This window comes from Selaginella moellendorffii, unplaced genomic scaffold (genome assembly GCF_000143415.4).
Source record: "Selaginella moellendorffii unplaced genomic scaffold, v1.0 SELMOscaffold_0, whole genome shotgun sequence".
Taxonomy (NCBI): domain Eukaryota; kingdom Viridiplantae; phylum Streptophyta; class Lycopodiopsida; order Selaginellales; family Selaginellaceae; genus Selaginella; species Selaginella moellendorffii.
In genome coordinates, this window is record NW_003314261.1 from 6,397,025 (window position 1) to 6,419,185 (window position 22,161).

At 44.1% G+C, this 22,161-nt stretch overlaps 4 protein-coding genes across 6 annotated transcripts; 1 reads left to right on the forward strand and 3 right to left on the reverse strand.

Moving 5' to 3' along the window:
- Positions 1 to 56: 56 nt before the first annotated feature.
- On the reverse strand, positions 57 to 2,849 carry LOC112350324 (folylpolyglutamate synthase-like). Of its 2 annotated transcripts, none has more exons than XM_024686367.1 (15): positions 2,629 to 2,849; positions 2,505 to 2,570; positions 2,336 to 2,445; positions 2,215 to 2,275; positions 2,080 to 2,163; positions 1,962 to 2,018; positions 1,848 to 1,908; positions 1,742 to 1,788; positions 1,609 to 1,686; positions 1,411 to 1,560; positions 1,163 to 1,351; positions 1,035 to 1,113; positions 871 to 981; positions 645 to 799; positions 57 to 580 (listed from the first exon to the last, which is right to left on the reverse strand). In XM_024686367.1, the coding sequence occupies exons 1-15, from the start codon at positions 2,746 to 2,748 to the stop codon at positions 521 to 523; spliced, it is 1,428 nt and encodes a 475-aa protein (XP_024542135.1). In that variant the 5' UTR covers positions 2,749 to 2,849; the 3' UTR covers positions 57 to 520. The 2 variants fall into 2 exon arrangements, with proteins under 2 accessions (XP_024542135.1, XP_024542092.1); XM_024686324.1 differs by having other exon boundaries at positions 645 to 802.
- Positions 2,753 to 3,960, reverse strand: LOC9643104 (RNA pseudouridine synthase 1). Its single transcript, XM_024686520.1, has 2 exons — positions 3,506 to 3,960; positions 2,753 to 3,431 (listed from the first exon to the last, which is right to left on the reverse strand). The coding sequence occupies exons 1-2, from the start codon at positions 3,915 to 3,917 to the stop codon at positions 2,761 to 2,763; spliced, it is 1,083 nt and encodes a 360-aa protein (XP_024542288.1). The 5' UTR covers positions 3,918 to 3,960; the 3' UTR covers positions 2,753 to 2,760.
- On the forward strand, positions 3,953 to 5,977 carry LOC112350272 (protein RecA-like). 2 transcript variants are annotated; one of them, XM_024686249.1, is made up of 8 exons: positions 3,956 to 4,213; positions 4,264 to 4,336; positions 4,385 to 4,599; positions 4,656 to 4,743; positions 4,811 to 4,983; positions 5,035 to 5,181; positions 5,234 to 5,371; positions 5,423 to 5,977. In XM_024686249.1, exons 1-8 carry the CDS (start codon positions 3,980 to 3,982, stop codon positions 5,789 to 5,791), a joined length of 1,437 nt encoding a protein of 478 aa, XP_024542017.1. In that variant the 5' UTR covers positions 3,956 to 3,979; the 3' UTR covers positions 5,792 to 5,977. The 2 variants fall into 2 exon arrangements, with proteins under 2 accessions (XP_024541965.1, XP_024542017.1); XM_024686197.1 differs by having other exon boundaries at positions 3,953 to 4,213; positions 4,811 to 5,181.
- On the reverse strand, positions 5,910 to 12,535 carry LOC9632798. Its single transcript, XM_002961243.2, has 7 exons — positions 12,363 to 12,535; positions 11,898 to 12,256; positions 11,355 to 11,430; positions 10,847 to 11,176; positions 10,563 to 10,634; positions 6,886 to 7,482; positions 5,910 to 6,805 (listed from the first exon to the last, which is right to left on the reverse strand). Exons 1-7 carry the CDS (start codon positions 12,533 to 12,535, stop codon positions 5,971 to 5,973), a joined length of 2,442 nt encoding a protein of 813 aa, XP_002961289.2. The 3' UTR covers positions 5,910 to 5,970.
- Positions 12,536 to 22,161: the final 9,626 nt, after the last annotated feature.

The window sequence follows — 22,161 nt, forward strand, 5'->3', positions numbered from 1 at the left end:
CTAAAAAACTAAAGTTGGTGTTAAAGATTTTAACCAAATTATAACCATGCCAATTATAATCAAGAGAATCTTTCATTGTCTTTCACAACTTTGCTTCCACCATAGACAAAGCTTGCTTGCCCGACTTCTTGGAGCTATTCATCCGAGCTATGTCTATCCCCGCGTTCATGGCCTTCCAGATCCTCCGAGCTTCTTGCTTGGAGAGCAGAGCACTGATTCCCGGGAGCGCAAGCACATCTTGGAGCAAGTTGTCTCATGTCTCACCGCTCAGAAGAAGAACTATCTTGGCTTTCAGGTTAACCATAATCTCGCCTTTCCGGTAGACATGGGAGCTCTGTTGGATCGCCATTGCCGATGTGAATCCCAGCAGCGGGGAAGTGGAGACTCGTCACTACTCGCATATTTATCTGATGGATCCTGTCACCAGAGTGCTGGTTGACAGGCTTGTCAGTGACTTGAAGAACAGCAATGATCCATTTCCCTCCAAATAGTATAACTCTTTCCCAAGAGAATGGTAATTCTACCGCTTCAAAAGGTTCAAGACATCTCCAACCAGATGAAGCGAACCAGTTACCAAAACCTGCAAGAAGAGATAAGCACTTCTAGAAAGATGGAAAGAAAAGAGCGAATGGATCTCTCCTTACGTTTACGGAGAATGAAGGACAGCTTCGCGCTAGTCGCCGTAGAAAGTTTAAAGCCACACCAGGAGACGGGATCACCATGCTATACTCCGTCGTACTCACTGCTTCTTCTCCTTCTTCTTGAGTAGCGACCGGATTGCAAAACTCATCTCTACCCGCTGCTACAATAAATTCACATCGTTGTCAGTGGTTGTTCCTCCAAGCAGAAGCTTGAGACAAGAAAACGAACCTGGTGATTGAAGACTGTCCCAGCATTTCTGAAGATATCGCTGCCATTTCAAGTCCGATGTCGGGGTTCCGTGACTGTTGGACACAAACACCGCCTTGTCAATACGAACACCTGCTAGAAAACGAAGCTGTGAGACGCAAAAACAAGAAATCACGCAAGAGCACCTTGGCCGTGGCACGCGTTCAAAAGGGACGGGAAGAGGATCGCCGGGTCTCTCTCCGGCATGCAGTTGAACACCATGATCTGCGAGTAGAAGCAAATCAGCGAGAGAAGATCGCACGACTAGAAGTACCTGCTTTGGAGTCTTTTGGCGAGAACTCTTTACAGCCTTTGAGAACCAGTTGCCGCACACTTCCATGCTCTCTGGACTGTGCGCACCATCCAAGTATAGCATCAAGTTTTCGAGATCGCGTTCAATCTGAGCACGTCCTAACAGTTGCGCGCTTGCTAGGCCCGTCTTGAACGCGTCAGGGAGATCATCCTAGAATGCACGCAAACAAGAAAACAGTTAAGGTGGTTTCAGTGACACGCGAGGCTTACATTTCCCATAGCCTCGTCGATCCCACTTTTCTTGATCCAGTGCTTGCACAGTGACACTGCCAGAGCCGCATTTACAAGCTGGTGATCGCCCTTGAGTCCAAGTTCCAAGTTTCCAGTGTCTGCTAGAGGATGGACGACTTGGAGTGGGATCTGAAAGCGTCACAGATCAAAGCTTTGAAGGAAAAAATTGGATCTTACCGATAGATCAGCTGCTCGTGCTTGGAGGACGGCCATGGCATCCTCGCGTTGAGGCGAAGTATAAGCAGAAACCCCTGGCTGTGAGGTTTTAGGCACTCTCAGAAAGAACAGTTCCAAAATGTGGAGTAAATACCTTGAGGATTCCCGCTTTTTCCCCAGCAATTTCGGGGAGCGTGTGTCCTGGACGACCACGGACAATGCAAATCAGAGAAGTTTTCCAAATTGACACAGCATCTTACCGAGTATTTCCATGTGATCAAATCCCAAGGAGGTTATACCACAGACATCCGGTGTTTCTATCTGAGAAAAATAAAAATTGTGTAGCTCAGTAGCTAGCATCAACCCCAGCATACCACATTTGTTGGATCATATTTGCCACCGAGACCAACTTCCAGAATAGCAACATCAATCTAGAAAAACAGTTGCATGTTAGAGGATTGTTTCGGGACGATCAAAATGTTCTGGTTTCACCTTTTCTGAAGTGAACATCTTGAAAGCCAGCAGTGTGAGAAACCGAAAGTACGAGGGCATAGGCAAGCTGGATGTGCATCCTTCCTGATCATCTCAGAACCAATCAGCCTCACAATATCTTGAGAGTTTTCTCACCTGTAGACGATCCCAGCACCACCAGAAATACTCTTGGAACAGAGTTTCCGACACTTCAGTTCTGGAACAAGCTCCATGATCATTAAAAAAAACACGCAAGAGAAATTTCAGGCATACCAACCCATTGAATCGAAATCTTTCACGAACGTCCACGAGGTGTGGCGACGTAAAAAGACCAGTCTTGTATCCACAGGCTCTTAAAATGCTCTCGGAGAAAGCGCAAGTCGATCCCTGGGGAAAAAAATCTCTACAATGAGAGAAAGAAAGAGGGAAAAAAATTCCACACAAACCTTTCCTTTGGTTCCTGCGACGTGAATGACACTGAGTTTTTTCAGAGGCTCCTCCAGCTGAAGGATCTAGAAGAAGAAATCGAGAGAAATGCGTTGATTTGATCGAAAACTCCATTCCACGCACCTTAAGGTAATCGCCCATGAGTTGCACCGTCTCATTGGGGCCGGCAATCCTATAGCGCCTGGTGATGAGCGACGTAAGCGCCTCCCTGGAAGCCTCAGGACTGCTGCTACGGAGCTCCATTCTATCCAAAACTCAAACTTTAGGGTTCTTGGAGGCCTGGAACTTCAACTTGGCTGCCCAGGATGGATGCGGGGCAATGACTTCCACCACTTCTCCTGTCATGGGATGTTGGAACGCTATGCTCTCAGAGTGTAAGAAATGGCTCTGGCACTTCTCCCCGTTCCAGTGTAGCGGGCCACCATACTTGACGTCCCCGACCAGAGGAAGTCCCAGAAACTGGCAGTGGAGCCTGATCTGATGAGTCCGTCCCGTCAGAGGCACTGCTCGGATGAAAACTTCGTCGCCGGTGCCGGGCTCTGGATCGACCATCTTCGCCTCCACAACGATCCGCTGCTCTCGATCATCTTCTTCGCCGTCTTTCACTTCATCCAGAGAGCTCGGGATGACTTCTATTTTCGTTGCCATGTCTTTGACGACCGATCCATCCGGCAGAGACCTCTCTACGTCGTGCTTGGAGTAGACTCGCCAGCAACCTCTCCTGGATTTGCCATGCCCCGATTCAACCACGGCTCTCTTCCACTCGGGAGCTTTCCCGACGCAAAGCGCAACGTAGGACTTTCGCAGCTCCCGGCTCTTGAAAATGTTGGTGAGCTTCCCTGCCGCAACTTTGTCTCTGGCAATCACGATGATCCCACTGGTATCTCTGTCTAGTCGATTTGCTAGATGGAAAAAGCCCCGGCTCTCTGTTCTTCACGGAAAGGAAGAAAGACAAAGATGAGAAGTAAGCTCCTCGTCTAGATAAAAAAGGAATGCTTACTCTCGATCGGGTACTGTGGCGAGTAGGAATCTCCCAAGAGCGATGGAACTGAGACGAGGACGTGCTCGGAGTAGACTCCACAGGGCTTGTTAATGACGAGGATCCATTCGTCTTGGAACACGACGTCGTCGATCGTGATCGCGGGGCCGGATTTCATGGACGCCTCCGCTACCAGCGCCCTCTCGTACTCGATCTCTTTGGCGCCTGTCAGCGGCGTCACTGGAATAGGGTACCTGGAGAGATCGATCGCCGCCGCCGCCGCCTCGCCGCATTCTTGCGATTCCACCGCCGAAGCAGCTGCCATTGCCACGGCAATCGTCGATCTGGAGAACGGACGAGAGGAGGAAGCGGAGGAGGGAGTGGCGGCGCTTAAACCCAATCGCGGGAAGCACGAATAATGGAACAGCGCCATCGCTAAGAACCCTAATTAGCAGAGCATTGCCCAGATGGCAAGCTCTCATTGGCCACCTTGAAATGTATACCCTAGCGCAGGGTTTAAGCGATCCAGGAGGAATGGCGAGAGTTGCGAGCTGCGGCGGCGCGCTGTGCCTCTCCAGAGCGATGGCCAAGAGCATTGGAGCTCGCTACTCGCGAGATTTCGCTGTGAAATCGGTGTGCTCGGTGATCAGAGTGTCAAAGCGCTCTCTTTGGAGCTCCGGCAGTGCGGTTTTGGGGGGCTACACTCGCAAATCCAAGATTTCTTGCCAGGTTAGTGGATTTCCTCTCATATTTTCGCGATCACAGCCTCTGGAACGCAGCTAACGAAGAATGTGAATGGATTGAGAAGCTTGGGCGGAGCTTACGCTTCGTTTGCGAGTGATGCTAAGAAAGGTATAGCAGCTAGTTTTGTCTCGATAATTGTTCTTTCTTTGGTGACAGGAAAGAAGAAGCAAAAGAACTCCACAGCTGCCGATCCAGCGTCAGAGTACTCCGAGAAGGAAGCAGCATTGCAATCGGCGCTCGCTCAAATCAAGAGCTCGTTTGGAGACGAGGCTGTTATGTGGCTTGGAAGGAACACGTCCAAGCAAGTTCCAGTGGTTTCGACTGGATCGCTCGCTCTCGATGTAGCGCTTGGAGTGGGAGGTCTTCCCAAGGTGTGATCGATCGAGAGCATTTTTTTTTCATCTTTGGAGCTTACTGTTTTGCGCAGGGACGTGTTGTAGAGATCTATGGACCGGAAGCGTCTGGGAAAACAACGCTTGCTCTTCATGTTATTGCTGAAGCACAGAAGCAAGGAGGTCGGTCTTTCCACTTTCTCGCGAAGTGAAATAACTTACGTTACTTTTTGTGGTCTTTTACTTCTAGGAAGGTGTGTTTTTATCGATGCTGAGCATGCCTTAGACAAGTCACTTGCCGAGGCTATCGGAATTGACATCGATGAGCTGCTCGTGGCACAGCCAGATTGTGGAGAGAACGCCCTCGCAATCGCAGACACACTAGTTCGCAGCGGATCAGTGGATGTTTTGGTTGTGGACAGTGTAAGTTGTCATTTAAAGTTTGAGAAAGAGTGTAACTCTTCGTTTTTGCAGGTTGCTGCTCTAGTTCCTCGAGTGGAGCTAGAAGGTGAAATGGGGGACTCTCATATGGCGTTACTGGCTCGGCTAATGAGCCAGGCACTTCGCAAGCTTACACATTCTCTATCACGTTCACAAACCATTCTGATATTTATCAACCAGGTACTACCAAAATCCTTTTCTTAAATCACACAGACACGGGTCTTGTTCACAGATCCGATCCAAACTTGCCTCCTTTGGAGGTTTCGGAGGAGCTCCCATAGAAGTAACTTCTGGTGGAAACGCACTGAAGTTCTATGCATCGGTGAGACTAAACATTCGGAGAACAAACTTACTCAAGAAAGGAGACGAGGTAACGATCTTACTTCCAGTTATTTCCAAAGATAACACCGTTATTTCACAGACTGTAGGCGCTCAAGTACTAGTCAAGATTGCCAAGAACAAGCTCGCGCCACCATTCAGAACAGCCGAGTTTGAGATCGACTTTGGCCGGGGCATTTCAAAAGAAGGAGAGGTGTTGGACCTGGGCTTCAAGCACGGGCTCGTGGGAAAGACTGGCAATTGGTACACTTACAACTCGGAGAACATTGCCAACGGGAAGGAGAACGCAAAGAAGTACTTGCGGGAGCATCCAGACATTTTGCAAGCTCTGTCCGAGAGCTTGAGGGAGATCCTGATGGGAAGGTTATTAGCGCAGCAGGGCGACGCTGGAGAGAACGAGACCGAGGTGGAAGGAGACGAGGATGGAAGCCTAGAAATGCTTGCCAGGTGATGATCTTCCTTGGGTCGATTTTGGAGTAAGACCCTCTAGCTAGTAGTGATAGTGTAGATCGTTCTTGCTCGTTCTTTTTGGACAGATTCTTTCCAGCAGATAAAACTATAGCGTGATCTTTCATCGATGTTTGATCGAAGCTTGCTCGATCGAACTTATTAATAGATTTGGGAGTGTTACTATGAAGCCAGGAAATCGTTCGCAAAGTTGACGAGAGAAATACTGTCCTCCGGTGTCCTGGAACCAAATTCAATAGGAGCTTCTTCCCCGCCGCCACTGCTCGTCACCCACGTAAAGCTGACGTTCTGTAGCGACAGGGCATGCGCCCTCTGGACAAACATTCCCGATCTCTTGTCGTGGGAGATAAGACCCTGGCATCCCGGTCTAAAGTCCTGCATCCCTCCATCTCCGCTATAGCTCGTCCACCTCTCGATTTTCAAATCCACGTCCACAAGTTTCACGCTGTGAATCACAGCTCCATTCCCAGACGCCGCGAGAAAGATCCCATTCTCAGATCGACCAGTGATGTTGCGAAACTCGATCGAGTGGACCGATCCCACCCGCGTGGATTCGTCTCTGGGACACACCGTCACATAGATCGGCTCGGCTCTCCCCCACCACGACGGATCATAGTATCGAGTGGACACCACAATGTTGGCGAAGATCACGCCGTAGACGCTCCCGGCGTCCCGGAGCTGGATCCCAAGTCCGCGATGCGAGTCAACGATGATCAAGTTTGAGAATCGAAGGTGGTGGAAGTCGAAGAAGGTGGCGCTGCCGAGCTTGACCCCGCACGACTTTGTCCGTACCCAGCAGTCCCGGACGGTGAGGTTGACGAGCGGTCCGTACGTGGTCTTTGGGCAGATTGCATCGTCGCCCGTGTCAATCCGGCAGCGCTCGATCACCGTGTTGTTGGATCCATCTATGTCGATACCATCGTTGTTGGGCGTGTCGAAATCGCCCAAGATTGAGATGTCGTGGATGTGGATGAAGTTTGAGTTGACCAGATGCAAGCTGCGCAAAGTCACAGCTCGGTCAACCATGGTCAACATATAGTCAACTATAGTAAAACGTTTAGTCAACGTAGTTCTTACCACCAGTATGCCGGCTGCCGGAGATCGATGTTCCAGACGCGAATCTTGGTCGAGCGTAGAAATCCCACCAATCTGGGGCGGCATTCATCGCCTAGGCAGTTCCCAGTGACGTTCCAGCTCGTCATGATGTTCTTCTTTGGATCATATCTCACCACAAACTTGGAGCTCTGGCCGTTGACCTCGCCACCGCCAGTGATCCCCACATTCTCTACGCCCTCGGCGAGAATCACATACCATCGATCCTTCTCGGGAGGGTAGTCCATCTGCCTGGAGCTTCCCAAGATCTTGGCGCCACGGTCGATGTGGAGCGTCATGTTGGATCTGAGGAAGAGTGTTCCAGTGAGGTAGGAGCCTGGAGGAACCCAGACGACACTCTTGGAGCCGAGTTTGTTGCTGCGAGAGTGGCAAGCATTGATTGCCGACTGGATCGAGGAGGTTTCGAGCGTTGATCCATTGCCAAGAGCTCCATAGTCTCTCACGTTGCATTGCACTGGTCGAGATGGGTTTGGAACTCCACTGGAGGAAATGAGAGAGACAAAGAGGAGGGACACGACCAGATGTACATGTACATAATGACGATAGAGTTCCATTTCGTGGCTGTGGATAACATCCACGTGTCTATCATAGGGCCTAGTATAATTGAGTGAACTCAAATGTTTCATAGAGTAGTCGTGGCATGAAAACTACTCTTTTGTATTGCATGGAGGAGTTGCCAGGGACAAAACTCTCCTTTTGCCACTTGAAGTTTCCAGGGGAAGCAGGAGAGGAGGCACTGCCCAGCACCAGAGATGGATTTTGACTACCTCATTGTAATATGATAGCACAAATATCACGATAAAATTTTTACCAATTTGTTATCGTGTGCTCACTTTTAATATTGCACTCAATATGAGCTTGGTTTTGTGGCATTTTAATGCACAAACAATACATCACTCTAAGCATTTGAGCAAATGTGAGATTACTATTTGCAAAATAAAGTATTAATTCTAAAAGATCTTGTAGCATTGCAATTTTACCAATTCCATTTCAAACCAAGAGCTCCAAGGATTGTGGAGAAGCAAGAGGCCCTACTTGAGGGGGATGGTCCAAAGTTGAGTTGAGCTCACGAGTTGAGCTCAATTCAGCTCAAGTCAATGCTAGTCAACATAGTCAACGATAAGTTTTATAAGGAAATATTAAGTCAGAAAAATGTTATTCTTTGGTGAATTTGAAATTTATGAATTTAAGTATCAATGGTTCAGAGAGATTTTTATTTTTTGAATCTTTCTAATGCAATTTATACAATTTCTAGAATTAGAAGTTCGTTTGAACCCATAGAAATTTTTGGGCTTTATTGGTCCTAAATAAAATGGGAACATTGAAGTTCAAATGAACCGGAAAATTTCTATTGTACATTTCAACATTTTAACATTTCAACAATTGACCAGAAATATATAAATAATTCGAAACACTGATTCACTCGTTCATTCTTTAGGGTTTACAGAGATGGGAAGCAAGGAAGACAAAAAATCTGTAAGTAGTTCTAGCATACAGAAATGTGAGAATGTGAATTTTGTTTCACTACCACAATCTCTATATTACACGCCTGGTCCTTATTACCCATCCGGGAATGTAGAGACCACTGTCACTATTGATAAAAATGCTCCTGTTACTTCCGAAACAACAATCCAGAGCAAGAGAAAAGAAGAAATGGACAGCACAGCGGAAAGCACTAATAAATCCACTCTATAAACCTTTCAATGGCTTTTGTAATCCACTAAAATATTATAAAAAAATGTAAGTTTTTTATATATATCTTATTCCTTTTGATATGTTTTGTCTTTGCAAAGATATATGATGTAGACAAATCAAAGAATTAAATCTATATATGATTTTGGGATTGAAAGGTAATCTTGCAAAAAGGCATACTCGCGTGCCTGTGTATATTCGCTATTATTATATATGGCAGGCCAACTATATAAAATGAGGCTACATATTAATTATATGCTAGTTTTTAGCTTCTGAAACTCTATAGCCACTTGTTTCTTATAGTAGGTTGTAATTACTAAGACTGACAATTATCATTCATTATAGTGTCATGTCATAATAAAACATCATTCCCGAGATTGAAATATAGTATATTAATGAGAGAATTCTTATTGCTAGGAAGTTTAATTCTTCTTGTGTGTTGCAATGGTTAGGAAGAAGTTTATTTTTGGTCCCGAAGGCCTTTCATATAAGTCTCCACCTCCATCTCCAATCTCAACCAATAATCCACCTTCACCTCTACACAACAATCCTCCTTTTCATTTTGAGGGTTGTTGTGAGGCTCTTCCATTTGCGACCTCGAGTGCAACTGAACAAAAACTCCTTCCTTATGATATTGTTAAAAAAGTTGGATTGCCTCCAATGCTTCAAGAGCGATGTCAATATTTTCTTCAAGATCTTGCTCCAGATATGGCAGAGGAGCTTAATGTAGATACATATTATCTTCAGTGTTCTATATGCAACTTTTATTTAAACAAGACAGATGGTTGCATGGGTTTGGTAAATTTTATTGAGCATTGTCGCAAATGCCCAAGAGCGGGTTTGGAAGGTGTGCACGCGTGGATGTATAAGAAAATCAAGAAAGAATTAAAAACACACAGCTATTATGATTTCATGGTGGAGAACAATATTCCATTGGTGAACACTGCATCAGTAAGTGCTGAATATGGGATATTTAGGCCACCCTTTAATGTAATGTGAAAGTCATGCATAGTTTTTTCAAAAGGTTAATTCTTTATGAGTAAAGTGGAGAATCTTATATTTTCGAGAATGATATTATTCTAGCATGTATAAAGATATTATTATATATACAAGTGGTTCTGACACTATTATAATTTTGAAGTCCCATTTTTTAGACTAACAATTTAAACTTTCAAGAACCCCTAGATCTTTTTTTAGTATAAATACCAACAAGGAATGCTTTCAACATTGAAATTTCAGTTTGTTTAGAGTGTAGGAATGGCTAAGGAAAATGCTATTGCTACTCGCACTTGGCCCCCATGCATTTCATATGAATCTCCACCTCTATCTCCAACTTCTACCAACATTCCACTGTTCCCTCCATACATCAATCGTTGTGAGGCTTTTTCTTTTGTAGCCCCAAGTGTGACTGAATAAGAGATCCCTCTTCCAGATAATGTTCTAGATGTTGCTACTAAAGATGGATTGCCTCATGTGCTTCAAGAGCGATGCCAGATGTTTCTTCAAGATCTTGCTCCCGATATGGTTGAAACTTTTGAAAGAATGAACACATATTATCTCCAGTGTCCCATCTGCTACTTTTATTTAGATAAAACGGAAGGCTGTATGGGTCTAGAAACTTTTCTAGAACACTGTCACAACTGCCCAAGAACTGGTGTGGAAGGTGTGCATAAATGGATGTATAAGAAAATCAAGAAAGAGTTAAGAACACACAATCATTATCATTTCATGGTGAGGAATAATATTCCGTTAGTAAATCCTACATCCACAAGTGCTGAATATGGTATTTTTAGGCCATCCTACTGAAAATTCCAGCCACTAATAATTCTTACACTATGATATTATTCATCCCCCCCCCCCCCCCCCCACCTTTTTTTTATTAACAAAATTGTATTACCTATAGATAATAAACTGATAATACTAGTAATTATGAAATTTGACAGACTGACACTGTAACTTTGTCATCTCTGACACTGACACTGTCTCTGTCACTGACACTATCACTGTTGCTATCTGCTACACTGACATTGTCAATGTCACAATCATTATCACATTGACATGTGACACATCTTTCTCATTGCATTCAATTGTCTTTTAATGTATCATTAATAAATAGATTTTTCATACCACTCCTCAATTTACACATTGCATATGATGTGCCATGCATACCTAGGAAGACTTCTAGAAAACTAAATATATATTATTTATAAGTTTTTAAAACATCATAAATTACCTCCTAGAAGCAACTGATAGAGAAGGACGAAAACCTCGAAGATGACGTTTGAAGAACTCATATTCTTCAATCGCAAACACCGATCTACCAGAGCCACGTGCTGCTTCGACCATCGAACCACTACCTGCTGTGCAATCGATGACAACACCCCTAGTTGGGCAATAAAGCTCAAGTAGAACATGTATCGCCGATAGAGATCGGAACCGATACCCAGACAATGTGTTGCGGATGTCGTCGTCTATGAGATTTGGTATGATGTCAGTAAAGCTATCATACCCTGGCAAAACCCTTGCAGCACGCTCGCTATCACGAAAACCGTCATTTTCTTTTCTGCAAAACACATGGTAGGTCCACATCATAACCTGAATAATAAAACTTTAGAGACAACCAAAACAGAAAATGATTTCTTACCTTCTCTGGCATGCCTAGGACACCTTTGGTCTCGACCCCAACACTATCCATGATGCATCCGGAAGAGAACCTCTTGAAGTAGACTCGACTTGCATACCTCATAAGGCAGGACATCCAATGGGGGTCATTCGGGAGAATGAAGGCAACTTGACCGGTTGTGTGAAGGAGAATTGCTGCCAAAAGGAATGCATCCTTCAAGTGGTCTTTAGTCAGGTTGTTCCAGCTTGGGACATCACCATTAGCGTCTAGAAGACCATTAGCATGTCAAAGAGCATGAAGTTTGTGCTCTTGAGCGGTCGCCTATGGATCTTCTGACAAAAGCGCTCCCACTTTTGCCGGATAGCCATATTCTTAGCATCCTCCTCAAAAGATGCCATCAATGAACTATAGGAGCCAATAAAGATCCCAACTTCACCACGGCATGCCACTGGAGATACAAGGCAAATCTAGGGGGAGAAGACAAAGATAAGATGTGAATTTAAGAAAAATTTACATACCGTCATGTGGCGTGTGGTAGATGTAAGTTCCTCCAAGTCCTCTTCTCGAGCATCAAGACGAGCTGGAATGAAGTTACTCCCGACAGTTTTTGCTGCAACCATTTTGAGGAACTAAGAAAAGGAGAGAATTAAAAGAAATATACCTCGAGAAGTTCCTCGGTTACGGGGACGTCTTGGACGATCATCATCACTGTTGACTAATTCCTCCAGATGTGGATTTGCTCGCTTTCGTCGAGGTAGAACTTCTTGGACGTTCTGGTTCTCTTGCTCGACTTCGTCTCGAAGAATCTTGTTCTCACCGCCATCTTCACTCTGCTCGCCATTGGCACCAACAGGGTCGACATTCTCATGGCCATCATCTTCGTCATCATTGTTGCCTCTTGCAGCCTCATGGTGGGTTGGTTCATAATCTGGCATCTCCAATGCCCAAGGACAAGTGCGCTTTATTGTTGCTGGAAACTTCATTGTTGTTGGGTACATGCCTCCATCTCTCACACCATGCCTCAGGAGGCGTGTGCATACCGGTGTTTCGAGAGGAACGCCTTTATATTGGAGATACCTATAATAGAATATAAATAATTGAGTATAGTTGAGAAATTGTATGTTACCTAAAAGCCGCTTGACACATGAAGTAAGGTTGGCCAAGTTGTTCATCAAATGGAGTCGTGCTTGTGGCCTTCTTTGGCAGCCAGTCCTCTCCAAGTTTTGTAAGCTCAATGGTGATGAAGTCCTTAAATGGAAGTTGCTCAGGATCATCCCTTATGAAAGGCGCTAGAAACATCTCCCCTTCATATACAGTTTATGAAATGTAGACGGTCCTCCTCATCACAGTCTCCATCATACTGTCCAAACCTTTTTCTCCTTCCCTGAGTCTGCTATTGAGGTCGTTCAGAATGTGTATCTGTTCCTCATATGTAAGCTTTGACTTTGAGATGCTGTAAATAATCTCATCTGGAGTCTTGCCCACTGAAAAATAACTTTTGTGAGAACCTTCATGTAAATATAAACAATACTTACTTTCATGACAAGCAATCTCTGTTATAATATCAAACCACTCCTTTGGGCGTCGAGGGTCAGCCACACTAAGTAATTTCTTTACATTTGTCTTCTTTGTGCTGTTGATTTTCTTGTCAATTGCAGCTAAATGCTCTGAGAGTTCTTGATCACTTTCCGCTCGATGCGACTGTGCGTATGCATCTTGCTTAACTTTCACCAATGGCTGAAGACAACACAAACATTTTATGATAAGAAGTATACTTGAAAGAACATACCTTACTCCACACAGCTGTCATAAAAGCCACTGGATTCTTGTACCATCTATTGGCATCCTGACGACCTCGTTGATGTCGAATAAGTGATGCTAAATCATCACCATAGTGGCTGCGGACTGCATCCTCGTCGAGATTGGCAAGAAACCGGATCTGCTCGATGTCATGTACTAGGCTTTGTTTCTGCATTGCAAACTATCCCAGTCTGCAAAACACAAATTGTTAAAAGTGATTGAAGAGGGAGAGGTACTTACGCATTAATTTTGTGGCAAGCTATTACAAGCCTTGCCACATCTAGAGATCCTCTCGCATGTATATGTCCAACCGGAACATTGATGTGATAGACAGGATCGTCTCGGAAGCATTCTCGGATGCACTTCATCCACGCGCACCAGCGATGATTCCCGTCGATAATGTAGAACATTTTCCCCACAAATTGTTGAGTCTTAGGATGGCTCATAAGCTTGTTGTCAAATTCGCGGGACTTCATTTTCCAAATGTCATCCCAATCCCTCTCGATTTCCGATGACACCGAGAGGGTATTTGTCGTTCCTGGCTTGAAAACCGAAACAAGGAACATACCTATGTTTGTCCCAAGGCCATTCTGTTTGTACAGACTATAGATGTCCATGTTGACGAAGTGCGGTGAAGCAGACCGAACGATGCTTGTCTGAGTGAATCGACATAGTGGGATTTCTTGGATCATGTGCCCCGGGCCTTCCCACTTGAGAGACTCCAGAGTCGTGTGAATGGCCTTCTCTTTAGTTCTCAAAACTGTCTCTTGGAAGAGCTTGTCGACAATGTGTTCAGGTAGCTCCACTTCTCTTTCAGCTTCAGCTACACCTCCAGTAGCACCATTATCAGATCTAGCCCCCGACTCGGGCCCAACACCACCATCAGGCGCACTTGGGCACTGCTCCGTTTCTGCCATATTTTGTGAATATGTTAAGAGTAGTGGCATTTGTGGTTGTGGCAGCAATGGTAGTGATGACAATGGTTGCACTGGTGGTGGTGATGATGGTGGCGGTGGTGGTGGTAATGGTGGTGATGATGGTGGTGGTGGTAATGGTGGTGATGACGGTGGTGGTAATGGTGGTGATGAAGGTAAAGGTGGCGGTGGCGGTAATGGTGGTGGCGGTGGTGGCGGTGGTAATGGTGGTGGTGGCATCGATGGCAGTGGTGGGGGTGCATGTGGACTGGAGCTATGTGGTTGGGAAGATGGTAGAGTTGTCGCTGTGGAAATCTCTATCTGAAGGTCAACTTGATTGTCATCCTGGATCTCATCTTCCTCATGTCTTCTCTTTGATCCAACATCGCTCTCCTTTTGTAGTTGCTTTCGTTTCTGAAAATAAAAAAAACTCATTATAAATTATAAATGCATAAGAAGAGGGGAACAGGGCGTGGGCTCAATGCAGGCCTCCCCCAAGCACCTTGGCTGGCCCGCGCCAAGGCAACCCACCCGAGAACCTTGCCTTGGCGCTTGGAGGCAAGCCGGTTCGCTGGCGAACCGGCCCTCCTCCAAGCGCCAAGGCCGGCTTGCGGGCGGTTGGCCTTGGCGCTTGGTGCGGGCGCCGGTCTGCCTCCAAGTGCCAAGGCCCGCTCGGGCCAAATGCCCAGGCTGGGCACTTGGTGCGCACCGGCCTTGGCACTTGGAGGCGGGCTGGTTCGCTGGCGTACTGGCCCGCCTCCAAGCGCCAAGGCCGGCTCGCGGGCAGTTCGCCTTGGCGCTTGGTGCGGGCGCCGGTCCACCTCCAAGCGCCAAGGCCGGCTCGCGGGCAGTTCGCCTTGGCGCTTGGACTTAGCTGGCTCGCGCCACATGCCCAGCGTGGGCATTTGCCACAAGGCCAGCCGGGGGCACCTGTGTGGACTTGGCCGGCCCAGGTGGAGTGCCCAGCCAAATGCCCGGCCTGGGCACTTGGCAGCGGCGGTGCTGGGCAGCAGTGGCCCTAGGTAGCGTGGCGCTGGCGTGGCGTGGCGTGGCGTGGGCAATGCTGGGCAGCGGCGGCACAGCAGCGGCAGCATGGCAGTGGCGGTGCTGGGCAGCGGCGGCATGGCAGTGGCGATGCTGAGCATGGCATGGTATGCACGGCGTGGCGGCGCTGGGGCGGGGGCGCTGGGCGCGGCGGCGCTTGGCGTGGAGGAGAGGGAGTGGAGGAGGAGAAAAAACTTACCCTTGGCGGCATTCTGTTCCCGCAGTCACTCCCAATCTCCCACGATACTTTCTGTAAAACCCTAATGCCGGCGGCTGCCCTAACCCTAACCTAACTTTCATCACAGCCGTTCATCATGGATGCAGTAAATCTTCACTGTACAATAAATATTAATAAATCTAGCACTGTACAATTTCTATTCCGCCCTAGATTTGATCACGTGACAAAGTCCTTTTGAATTGTAATTTAATAATGGAGGTGTGCTCTAATATGACTATGTCATAATGTGAAATAATGTCACAGATGCATGTGTTGAATTGATCACAGTACGAAATTGTTAGAAAATATAAGATTATTAAATCGTAAGGTGTTATTTCCAAAGCAATGTATATAGATAATTTACTATAGGTGATAGATGGTAGTACAAAGATGGAATATATTTAAATGAGTTCAGAAGAATGTGATGATTTCTAGCTTTAATGAAGTACTGAAAATATGTACAATATTTAATTTATTTGGCAACAATTGGTTGATGGTAGATCCTAGAATAAAATCATTCCTATCTTTCATATTATGGCACATGCTTGAGGTGATATTTTTTTCCGTTCTACCAAAAGTTAGTGCATATAATAAATTTGAGTATGTTTTTGAATTCAATGTATATAGACTTTTAATATTGTACAACATAGTCCTATATACTTCATACAGAATTTATTATAACAACATTATTCGATGTTAGATCCTAGAATAAAATCGCCCTATCTTTTCATATAATGGCATAGCACATGTGAGATGACATTTCGTTATAAAAGTTTAGAGTTTCAAAACCTAAAGGCAACAAAATGGAGAGCTTCCTTTTGCATTACCAAGATCACCCACCGCTTTCTATCTCCCAGAGTCTTATTTCAGAAAGTTTTCTTTGCCGACATTTCGATCTTTCTCTCGGTTCTATTTCATTGGAAGCTGTGATTCGCAACAACATTGGTGTAGTTGAACGATCGGAGTTTCTTCTTTCGGGTGTAGGTGAAGGTGGACAACATTGGGATTTGCAACATTCCAAGTCGAAAGAGATTCGAGTTTTTGGATCTCCAATCAAAGTGCGAAGCTGTAATCCTGCTAAAGTGAATGTGAAGCAAGAGTCGGTCGTCATCATTTCTTCCTCTTCTAGTTCTAGTGGAGATGTTAGTCCAGTGCGAGCCAAGAATTTCCAAACTCCAACTTCACTGATATTCCAAGCTGTTTGCAATGCTTTCCAATTTTCCCGCCTCTCTATCAATGTTTGTTCCTTTCTACATAGGCCTGTTAGCGAGCTCCCATCTACATACAATGGCAATATCTTCTTTGAACTACCACCTCTTGTCAGCTCAAAACAAAAGGGGATGGAGACGAAGCAGGATGTCCACAACTAGTGCAAGATCAAAACCACACATTTCCAGCATTTCGAAGGCACAGTGTCCATGGTTCATTGTGGTGGGTATTTGGATTGTGTGAATAAAGCATGCAATCAAGAGCGCGGTAAAAACTCCATATTTTTTGAAGGATCCGCAACCAATCCTCCCCTCTGTGACACCATTGGTGTTGGATTCAAGTGTCGGTTTTGCAAGAATGCTCCATTGTGTCGTGCCATCTGCGGGGCCAAGATGTACTATTTTCTTCCACGGGATGGAGAGGTTGGTAGAGCTGCAGTACATATTGGCACGCACACACATCCAATGCAAGAAGGGATACAAAGGAGTTCAGTCAACCATTTCAAAGATGCAGTGTAGATAGAGACTGTGGGAAACTCATCTGCAACTCCGAAGCATGTTCAGAAGACAGTGCTCAAGGATTTTATCGCAAATACTTTACTTGATCCGGACTACAAGAATACTCAACTGGATGAGGCTAGCTTGCGGGAGTTACTACGACATGTGCAACCTGCAACTAGCCTCAGGAGGTATGAAAATATTATTACATACTTTTCAATAATATCTCTCTTACATTTTGTTTTATTTAGGATAAAGTCTTGGATGTGTGAATCTCGAGAGGGGAAACTCCAATAAAAAATTGACTCAATCCTTGAACTAAAACGGACTTGTCCCTATGAGTTTATCCATGGGAGTTTATTTCCAGATCAAGTCGTTAGTGAGCAAGAGCACCCCTTCGTTTTCAAAATGTCTACCATGGGCCCTGCCTCTGGTGTGGATCTTATTTCCCAAATGGATATGTCTGGGTCGAGTGACCTTGCTAATGCATGGGTACATTTTGACCATATGGAGCGGGTGGCAGGTTGGACAACCATGGGAGCTCATGTGTATGATCCAAGGTAGTTTTTTTTCTCATTATCTTAAAATGATTTTAAACATTGCACTTTTCACAGGCTACGTTGTAACTTGACAATTGCAACGGCAGAGTTTAAAGTACAAGACCAGATGGCTCAAGAAATATTTTGGAAGTCCCTCTCCGACATTGTATTGAAGCGGACTGGTAAGCCTGCCAACTTTCGCGGTTTCATGGCAGATGGGGCTGGGGCTAATTGGAATGGTGTCCGGGCAGTCTTTGGGAATGGTCAACCATTGGAAGGTCGTGAGAGGACTTGTGAGTTCCATTGGGCTCAGAGCCTAAACCAACACTGCCATCTTATCAAGCCAGATTTCCAATTAGCATTTAAGGAGTTGTGCAAACAATGGCAGGCTGCACCTTCTGAAGAAGAGCATGAGGCAAAAGCAAACGAGATCCGAATGTGGTGGCGTGAAGATGGCCATACTGACGTAAGTTGTCTACCACAACTTGAGTCGTGGTTGGGGTGGTGGGAAGTTAGAATGTTCCAATGGGGACATCACTCTTTTCAGGTTGGTTTTTCTTTTTTTCCTCTCTTTTTATTGCTTTTTAATATCATCTTTTTATAAGGATCAACCACTTGAGGATCTTGCATACACCCCAACTGTGAATCTTTCAGAGAGTAAACATTGGAGCTGGCGTTCCTCTGAGGCAGGGAAAGGGAAGATGAGTCTATATGAAGCATGTCTATCAGATTTGATACGCGCTGTAGAGCAGTCTTCAAAAGCCTTGGCATTTGAGGAAGGAAGATACATAGGAACAGGACCTTCGGTTGAGATGTTACACGATCGGATGAAGAAGAAAGTGACTCCACCAGCACGAACAATGGCAACTGCAGTGGAGGAAGTGGTCCGTGGCACATCTATGGAGTACACTCCTCGGGCTTCTATTGGTGATATGAAGACCGTCCGCTCAAAGCATCGATTTTCCTTTGCTGGTGAAGATGTTGGCACAGATCTTGGAGCAAAAAGCTCTCACAGGCCTGATGTTGAGTATCATTCTGCTCCAAGACATCGCCCCAGAACCAAACCACCTCAAGTGGCTGATGAAGAAAGTGCATCACAGCAGGTTGAAATTGCTTATCGTAGTGTGGAGCCGAAGCAATAGGCAATCCGTCGAGTGCCAGCGAAATCAAATGTAAGGTGTGTGGGGATGCTTCCAAGGGGCAAGTGTTGGGCTTGGATCCGTGGTGATAAGTCTGCTTCTGTTCCAGCCCCATGTTTCCATGGGGAACGAAAGCAAGCAGGATTTTCAAGATGGTGTTGGTTATATTGCTGCAACTCTGATGTCAACCATACAAAGCGGCTTGAAGACACTATAGTGACTAAACCTAATGCAGTACCTAAAGAATGGCCGGTTGCTAATGGGGTTGCGCTCACCTCGGATGAGATTGAAAACCTTGAGAAATCTGGTTTCAATCTTGAGAGGAGAGTTGGAGATATGAGTGACAGAACCAAGACTATTCCTACAGAGATGCACAGGAGGCCAGCACGAAAAGGTAAGGCAGTTAAATTTATTGGTACCGTCTCCAAGCAGAAGCAAGGTAAAATAAACTTGGCTCAAACACTTGAGTGTGAGATTCTCTCCACGAAGTACATCACTGCGCTCGCAAAGGAGTACACAGTCAAAACAGAAGGTGGAGAGTACACAATTGCCATTCAAGACTTTCCTTCTTGCACATGTCTAGACTTTACGAAGTGCGAGGAACATGGGAAGGCATATGCTCCTTGCAAGCATATGTACTACATCTTCATCAACATCTTGCACCAGGATCCTAAAGTGGATATTCATATACACCAAGCAAGCCTTACTATTGCCGAGTTGCAGAGAACTTTTGGAGCTAATTAGATTTTCCAGCACTATCGATGTTTATTCTCTATCAATAATATAAACTACTTATACCTTATATAATTAATAAAAATATTTTATTATTTCACTTTTCATTTCATATACTTGTGAGGTTCTTTTCGCAATATTACCCATAGTATTTGTGAGTCTCCATTTTTGTCTTTACCTTCTCAAAAAATATTTCGAGATAGTCTTTCGGGTGTATGATGTTACAATGTATTGTGAGAGCATATGTACCATCACAGTTGTTTTTTTTTCCTTTCAAATGGTTATATGGCCTTATATAGAATCTTAAGTCAAATTTAATAATTTTAAAATTCTGACGAACCTGACATTTACTAGCTAGAAAGCACAGTGTACAAATTTAAAGAAGTGACAAGAATACTCTTTTTGCAAACATTTTATTTTATATTCTAACAAACGTCTCTATTATTGCATGTAGTAAATATTTAAATTATTAGAACAAGAAGTGTCATTTAGAACATTTTTATCTATATAATATATAGAGAGTTATGAAATTATTAAGTTCGCCATAACTTTAAAATTTTAAAGTTTATAATGTTTGTACTAAATTACAATTGAAAATTGAGCTCAACTCGTGAACTCAACTCTTCAGCTCGTGAGCTCAAGTATGGTCCACGCTCTACTTGAGCATGAGGATGTTTGTGGTGATCAACAGCCACCCAACACTAAAGATGGAGGCCCAGGAGCTCCAAGAGTATGTGCTTGCTTATGCATCTTTTTCGCAAAAGTTCTCACTTCTTTCCATAAGACTGGATTAGTAGTGAAGCACTATAACCAACACTCTAGAGTAGTGGAGCACCAAGTGTGCTATGGTTATCCAACAGCCAAAGTGCCATGGGAAATTGAGATTGCTCTCAATTCTCTAGTGAGTGTTTATCATTTGAATTTGTAGGCACAGATCTGAGAGATAAGGTACTAGGGCACAAGCCATGGATAGCAGGTGACAAAAAATGTTGCTTGCTAGCCCATAAACTTCCTCAATCAATTAATATAACTAAGATGGCATTTACTTTGTCATATAGTTTTCTTCTTTATATACATTATTTGGTTGATAGATAGAGTTGCCCCTCACCAATTGATAAAGGTAATTCTTTGTCTGTACTGATGTATTGATCAGGCAATTATAGCAATTCCATATATATTACCTCTCTTTATATATGAGACTTACATTTCAAACATGAGGATGACACTCTAAAGCTTAGTCTTAATACAAAGAAATTAAACACACTTAAAAATCTTTTAGCATAGTTTATTAATTTTATGATTTTGAATTTATAGTTTGTATCTAACATATATTAATAAGAAATTTTTATGTAATACTTTCCTTAGTTTTACCTAGGTATGGGTAGTAGTATTAGTATTGTTGGTATTTTCCAGATTGGCAACCTCTATTTCTTGGGTAGAAACCTCGACGTCAACAACATTCTATTGGTGTAGTTATAGTAGAAGGTCTAGATAATGAAATGTTTCTTGGAAACAAAGAGTCATGCAAGTAATAAAGGGTTCTTTTGTGAATAAGTTAATGACCCTTCTATTTTTCTTTTGGGAGTATCATCAAGAAGTTCATTCGGCACCAATTCATCTAGTGTTTACTTTCCAAAGTCATTTTTATAAGAAGTCCCCTATTAATTTCTTCATTTTAGTTGATACAGCTTCAAGTTTATCTTTTATTGCTCGACTTGTTACCACATGTTACCATCTATATTTGAATCCCAATTTTCATTCTTTATAGCAATGGTTATATACACAGATGAGGTAAACCTAATTCTGCATGTAGGTGATCTTGAGCTTGAGCTGTAATTATTGTGGGTGATGTCGAGTCAAATTTTTAATCTCATCCTTGGTATAGATTGGTTGTAGTGCAATCATACCAAGTGTGATTTTGAGGTTTCTTCCCCTTATTTCATACTTCTTTATATTTCTTCCATTTCTCTCACTTTTGTTTTTCTTTATTTATTTGTTTCTATATTTTCTTCCATCACTTTTATCTCCCCATTACTTCCTTCTAAGTTTCCATCTTGTTCTTCTATTTCTTTTTTAAATCCCTTTGATAGTTTTCATGTTGCAGTGGTTTACAAATTCATGAAAGAGTACGCCAATCTCTTTGAATTTAACTTGTTGTCCAGGGCTAAAATTGCAACACATCATTCTATTCCAACTGGGGATGCTTGTCCAATCAAGGTTTCTAATTATTGTTAGTCACCAAAAGAGATCAAGATTTTATATATAAATATCAAGGAGATGTTGGAAAAGGGTGTTCCACTTTGGTTTATTTGACTTTGTTTGGTTCTGCCTCAGTCTTCGCTGAAGGGTCCATGCATTTTACACTACTAGCATTTGTAGTCTTTTGCTTTTTCTTCCTCTTTTCATGACTTTTTAATTTGCGTACGAGAGTTTATTGGTCTGTGCCAATTGTCTTTCTAGAACATCTAATCAAGCCTTGAACGACCAAACCTCATCACCGAACTCCTATTTGGAAGTTTCCTCATTGGAGTCCTCCTCATGTAAGGATTCCTTATCCATAGCTTTTTGTTCAATCGGAGGCTCCAGCTTTGGAGGAGATTCCATCTCCACTTTGGTTCTTTTACACCCTACCTTTACCATCTCCCAGCAATCCACCTCTATCCTTTGTTAGAACTAAGGAAAACGCTCAGATACCAAATTGTAAGCCATAAATTTTTCATTTCCAATTTGCCAGTTTACCTCGTTTATCCAACTAACACTGCCTTGGCCTTATTTAGGTTCCCTCACCAAAGTTCTTGCCTATTATACTAGCTCCGACTTGATCCTATTTGGTT

Excerpts from the sequence above, each read along its gene's own strand:
- LOC9643104 (XM_024686520.1), bottom strand. The coding sequence starts at position 3,917 with ATGGCGCTGTTCCATTATTCGTGCTTCCCGCGATTGGGTTTAAGCGCC. Across the intron at positions 3,432-3,505 it reads GCCACAGTACCCGATCGAGA|AGAGCCGGGGCTTTTTCCAT; the intron begins GTAAGCATTCCT and ends CGTGAAGAACAG.
- LOC112350324 (XM_024686324.1), bottom strand. The coding sequence starts at position 2,748 with ATGGAGCTCCGTAGCAGCAGTCCTGAGGCTTCCAGGGAGGCGCTTACG. Across the intron at positions 803-870 it reads GGACAGTCTTCAATCACCAG|CAGCGGGTAGAGATGAGTTT; the intron begins GTTCGTTTTCTT and ends AATTTATTGTAG. Across the intron at positions 581-644 it reads GTCCTTCATTCTCCGTAAAC|GTTTTGGTAACTGGTTCGCT; the intron begins GTAAGGAGAGAT and ends CTCTTCTTGCAG.
- LOC112350272 (XM_024686197.1), top strand. The coding sequence starts at position 3,980 with ATGTATACCCTAGCGCAGGGTTTAAGCGATCCAGGAGGAATGGCGAGA. Across the intron at positions 4,337-4,384 it reads TGCGAGTGATGCTAAGAAAG|GAAAGAAGAAGCAAAAGAAC; the intron begins GTATAGCAGCTA and ends CTTTGGTGACAG. Across the intron at positions 5,182-5,233 it reads TTCTGATATTTATCAACCAG|ATCCGATCCAAACTTGCCTC; the intron begins GTACTACCAAAA and ends TCTTGTTCACAG.
- LOC9632798 (XM_002961243.2), bottom strand. The coding sequence starts at position 12,535 with ATGTTTCTAGCGCCTTTCATAAGGGATGATCCTGAGCAACTTCCATTT. Across the intron at positions 11,177-11,354 it reads TGGATGTCCTGCCTTATGAG|AAAAGAAAATGACGGTTTTC; the intron begins GTATGCAAGTCG and ends TGTGTTTTGCAG. Across the intron at positions 7,483-10,562 it reads AGAGATGACAAAGTTACAGT|CCACGAAATGGAACTCTATC; the intron begins GTCAGTCTGTCA and ends TGTTATCCACAG.